Source organism: Arachis stenosperma, chromosome 9 (genome assembly GCF_014773155.1).
Source record: "Arachis stenosperma cultivar V10309 chromosome 9, arast.V10309.gnm1.PFL2, whole genome shotgun sequence".
NCBI classification, from domain to species: domain Eukaryota; kingdom Viridiplantae; phylum Streptophyta; class Magnoliopsida; order Fabales; family Fabaceae; genus Arachis; species Arachis stenosperma.
In genome coordinates, this window is record NC_080385.1 from 164,302,820 (window position 1) to 164,308,552 (window position 5,733).

Below are 5,733 nucleotides of genomic sequence, written 5' to 3' on the forward strand. Positions count from 1 at the left end.
ACTGAAAACCTGAAAATGTGTGGTAATTTTCAATTTTTTGTTTTTTGGTAACTGGGAAACAAATAAATTAATGAACTTAATAACATATAATATAATATCATATCATAATTCATATCATACAATAAGGTCAATTCAGCTAATTTCTGGTTTCAATATCAACAAGCAGTAGTCCATATGGAATATGGAAAATGAGTAGAAAAAAAAAAGTTAACAAAACAAAAATGGATTTAGTAGCATATATGATGCACCCATGTTATATTAATATCAAAGCTTCCACTACTAACCATTAAATCTTTTCATGCACCAACCCCCTTAGGTTTGAGGCTTCATTGTCATCAATGGTGTAATGGATTTGGACCGGTTGGTACACGGCGCTTCTGGACGCCATAGCGCGGATCAATCTGTATGTCTGAAGGGTCGGGCGGAGGATGTTTATGGCGATGATGGTGGTTGAAGAAAGGAGAGAAGTCAAATTTGGTAGCTAGAAGAACTTTTCTTCCATGATGATTTTTAGGGTTAGTAGGCTCTATGATTTGTTTCTTGTTGAGATTGCAATAGTGATGAAAGAGCAAGAATATTAGGGATAGCCAAAGGAGAATGTGAAGTAGTTGGGAATTTTTGAGGGTCATGGTGGCAAAGGGTTAGAAGGGGAAGCATGGAGCATATAATATGAATATGGAAATTAAATCAAGATAGAGATAGAGAGATTTTTGGATGATGCAAGATGAATTTTACAACTTGGATTAGGGTATGTGTGTGTGTGAATAGGCCTTTTCATACATGAAACATGTTCATTACTTGAGATATCTTATAGAATATAGTAAGTACCTTTTTTATGGTTTATAGTATTCCAATGAGTGTGAGGAATATGACCCTTTCCAGTTTCCCCAATGAAACTTCCTTACAAATAAAGAAAATAATAATATAAGTTTAAGTGAAATTCGGAGTTACTTAATAGTTAATAAATGAATATTTAAAAAGTTTATACAATTGATTTCTCTTTATCTCTATTATTTCTTAAATTAGACTAAAAATGATGGCAAATGTTATGCGCTCCAAAAAATATAAATAGTGGAGTGCTCTTTGAAAATTAATTTGCTATTAAAAGTAAAAATAAATAGATAAATAAAAAATAAAATATTCTCAATTTTAAATATTAAAATATAATAAATGAAGCATTAAAATTTATTTAATTATTAAAGAGTATAATATTTTTTATTTAATAAAAAATGTCTAAGGATTAAAAAAAATAATAAAGAGAAAATGAAAGAGATGATTGGGTGCAAGAAAAGATGTGTGCTGGTTTTTAGTGAATTGCAACTAAATGAAAAGGGTGGGGAATTTACAATCCTTATTTTCTATCGGCAAAGCAATGTATGGAAGATATTAAGATAATATGAGACTATTTGATAAAGGTAAGGTACTGTTGCAAGAAAGTGATGAAAACAATTGAATGGGGTTATCATTATCTCCCATTTATTTGTTCTCTCTTTTTTGCTTATTGTTTTCATTAATAATTGTTCGAGTGAACTATTAATTTGGTCCTGTTTATTTTTTAGAATAATAATATGATCTCTTATAATAAAAATAATTTACTTTGATTTCTATCTTCTACTTTTGTAATACAATACGGTCTTTATGAGTATTTTTCTGTTAATTTTAAATAAAAAATGTTGACGTATCAAGTTCAGAAATAGATAAAGGTCTAATTATCTCTAAATTTAAATTAATTAGAGATTTATTTGTCTTTATTCTTTAAATAATATTTTTTAAATTATTTTTTTATTATTATATTAATATTTTTTCAATATTTTATTAAATATAGGGTATAATAATTACAAAATAATTAATAAATTATTTAAATATAAAAATATCATTTATTATAAAACTGAATAAATAATTATCAAATATAATTTTTACATATATAAATAATAAATATTAAAATATGATTAATATATTAATAATAACAACTCTATAATATAATATTAGCATTATGATTTAGATACTTTTTACAATAAATAAAAATTAATAAACACATTATTTGATATATAATAAAAAAATTTTGAGTAATAACAAATTTAATTTTTTTCTCTTTTTAAACTAAATTAATAATTCTATTTGATATCTTTGTACTGAAATACACTGTGAATAAGCTATTAATACTAAATAAAATAAAATATAATATATATTATGAAGACCATTTATAAACTCAACAAACTCAAAGCATCAATAATATTATTAATTTATTAATTTAATTTAAAGAGATAAAAAATTAAATTTGTTATTACTCAAAATTTTTTTACTATATGTCAAAGAATGTGTTCATTAGTTTTTATTTTGTTGTAAAAATTATCTAGGTCATAATACTAATAGTATATCATAGGGTTATTATTATTAATGTATTAACTGAATTTTAATATTTATTATTTATATATATAAAAAAATTATATTTAAAAATTATTTATAATAAATAATATTTTTAAATTTGAATAATTTATTAATTAATTTGTACTTATTATACTATATATTCAATAATTTATTGAAAAAAGAATATTAATATAATGAATAAAAAATTTTAAAAAGATATTATTTAAGAATAGGGACAAATAAACTCCTAATCATTTTGAGTTTAGAGGCAATTAGACTTCTGTCTATTTTTGAACCTGACATGTCATCATTTTTTGTTCAGAGTTGATGAAAAAATACTCACAAGAATCGCGTTGTGTCAAAGAAATATAGGATAGAAACCGAAATAAATTATTTTTATTGTGAGAGATTGCATTGTCATTCTAAAAATTGGATAGAGACCGAATTGGTAGTTTACTCTAATTATTCTCATATATGTCACAAATTTAGGTTGGCTATATTTCCCCACCATGTATTCGGAGAAATTCGATAGGGTGAGGAGAAAAAATTAACTTTACGTGAAGTTGATAGTTAAAAATCATTAAATAATTTGATTGATTTGATTAAATTTTTATCTATCAATTCTTAATTATCAATTTTACGTGAAATTGGCTATAGTTGAGTTGTTGACTAAAGTGAATTATATCTTTTTCTGAATTTTCTAGATCTAGTCTATTAATGATTTAGAATTTAGATCACCTGTAAATATTAGAAAATTATATGGTACAGATCTAAATCTGTACAGATTTACAGATTTAATGATCTAAACCACATATCCTAAAGCTACACTTTTCACTCAAAACCGTAACTCTTCACAAAGAAAAGCGTCACCTAATGAAAAAAAGTAAATTAGAAGATTTAAGAGAAGAAATAATTAAGTTATCAAAATTAATAGATCAAAAATTAATGATTTTAACTAATGTTAATTGTAATGACACCGAATTCTTAAAATCAATACAAAATGATTTTTCTCAAAATCTTTATTTTACTATAAGTTTTATTGAAGGACTTCAAAAACCTGAAAAAACTTATTTTTCTCACGGAATTTCTAAAAAATGTTACCATGGAAATGATTCTCCACATCTTTATCATACCTTCAACCCACAATTAAATTCTATAGTAGATATGCTCGAAGAAATATTAGTATGTATAAAATTTCAAAGGGATAAGGAAAAGAGAATCCCAAAGAAGAAAAACTTCAAATATAATCAACATAACAGATCTAAAAGTAAAACCACCATTAAAATTAATATTGAAGAAAAATTAGAAGAAGTTACAATGCTTTTTAAACAATTAAAAATGGCTCAAGAAAATAATATATGGAACATGGTTTTCAATAGAAGAAGAGTTAGTTAATTCTGAAAATATAGAAATGAAGAACACATTCTAGATTATTCAAGTGACGAAGAACCAGCAATTCCAATACAAGTAAAAAATGAAGCTGGAACATTTAAGGATAATCAATCTCAATTTAAATGGGAAACATGTTTTGATAATTATGCTTTTAAAAAAGGGTTTATAAATAAAGATTCAAAATATACAAAAATACCATCAAAATACGTTCCTAAAATCCAGGAAATGGAAGGAGAAAGAATGCTCGATTTAGACTGCAAAAAGAACGAAAAAGAAATTTTTGAAAACTGGTTAAATTTCTTCTTATTAGAAGCCTTTACTAATCCAAAACTTAGTGAATTGTCTGAAAGAGACATTTGGAATTACATAGGGTTTCATACTAAAGGAACTATAAGAGATTATATGACATCAATAGAAAACCAAATAATAGAAGAATTAGAAACAAAAACAACAGCTTATGATAAGATATTATATATAATGATGATTCTATAAGAATTTTTTGGAAAAAATATTATAGATCATAGACAAGAAGTCTATAATAAAGAATATCAAGAAGCAAAAAACCATTTAGCTAATATTCAGATATATGATTTATGTAATGTGGAATCTTATATATGTGAATATAGAATACATTATTACAAATTAAAAGAAGAAGATAAAAATCATTATCTTAGTATGTACATAACAAAACTTCCATATCCTGCTAATGAATTTATAATGGGAAGATTTATAAGAGAAATAAATAGAGGAACAATTGAAAATAATTTTGGTGAAGCAACCTCTGCAATAAGAGAGGAAATAAAAGAACGTTGTATGCAAGAAGCAACTCAAAAAAGATTTGCAAATATAATCAGAATTTGCTGTCAGGATAATGAAGAGATACCTCAAAAATATGGTCTTAATAAAAATTTTCAAAGAAAAAGAAAATAACAATAAAAACAAAAGACAAAGAAATAACTATTGCCCGAATAAAAAAGAAAATTGTAAATGTTGGTATTGCCAAGAAGAAGGACACTACGCAAATGAATGCCCGAAAAAGAAGGATAAAAAGGATCTTACTAAACAAATAGAAATTGCTAAGTCTTGTTTCATGTTAGAAGAATCTGATGATAACTTAGACTATATTTTTGAATATGTCTCGGAAACAGACTCAGAGACTGAGTAATAATGCTACATTTATTACTATAAAAATAACAGAAAAGTTTATAAATGCTTTCATAGATTCTGGGGCAACACAATGCTTTGCTAGTTCAAATATAAAACTTGATTGAAAAAAATTAAAGAAACCATTAAGAGTTAGAATAGCTGACAAATCAATACATAAAATTGACCAAAAAGCAGAGATGGTTGAAATTTTTATTCAAAATTATAGATTCATTGTTCCATCTATATATATGTTAGATTCTGGAATGGATTTTATCCTAGGAAATAACTTTTTAAAGCTATATCATCCATTCATTCAAGAATTAACATATATAGTTTTAAAAGCCCCACACGATTCTTCAATAAATCAAAAATCAAAACGTATAAAAATACCAACTACTACTATAGATAAGGTCTTAAAATTTAAAATATTTTCTATATTAGAAACATGTTATTTAAATTTATACTTTCAGATAAATATTCCAAAAAATAATCTTGAAATAAAGATAGAAGAACTTTTGGATGAAATTTGTGCTGAAAATTCTTTAGATATTAAAAATACAAATAACGAATTAGTAAGCATTAAATTAAAAGATCCCACAAAAGAGATAAATATTTCAAATAAAATTCCTTATTCCGCAAGAGATAGAGAAGAGTTCTCATTAGAATGTAAAGATCTTTTGGAAAAAGGAATTATAAGATTAAGTAAAAGTCCTCATGCGGCTCCAGCTTTTTACGTTGAAAACAATAATGAAATTAAAAGGGGAAAACGAAGAATGGTAATAAACTATAAGAAAATGAATGAAGCAACTATTGTTGATGCTCATAAAC

At 24.8% G+C, this 5,733-nt stretch overlaps 1 protein-coding gene across 1 annotated transcript; it reads right to left on the reverse strand.

Moving 5' to 3' along the window:
* Positions 1 to 233: 233 nt before the first annotated feature.
* Positions 234 to 637, reverse strand: LOC130947599 (CLAVATA3/ESR (CLE)-related protein 12-like). Its single transcript, XM_057876300.1, has one exon. It carries the CDS (start codon positions 627 to 629, stop codon positions 336 to 338), a length of 294 nt encoding a protein of 97 aa, XP_057732283.1. The 5' UTR covers positions 630 to 637; the 3' UTR covers positions 234 to 335.
* Between the last annotated feature and the right edge of the window lie 5,096 nt (positions 638 to 5,733).

Coding starts and splice junctions, on each gene's coding strand:
- LOC130947599 (XM_057876300.1), bottom strand. CDS start 629: ATGACCCTCAAAAATTCCCAACTACTTCACATTCTCCTTTGGCTATCC.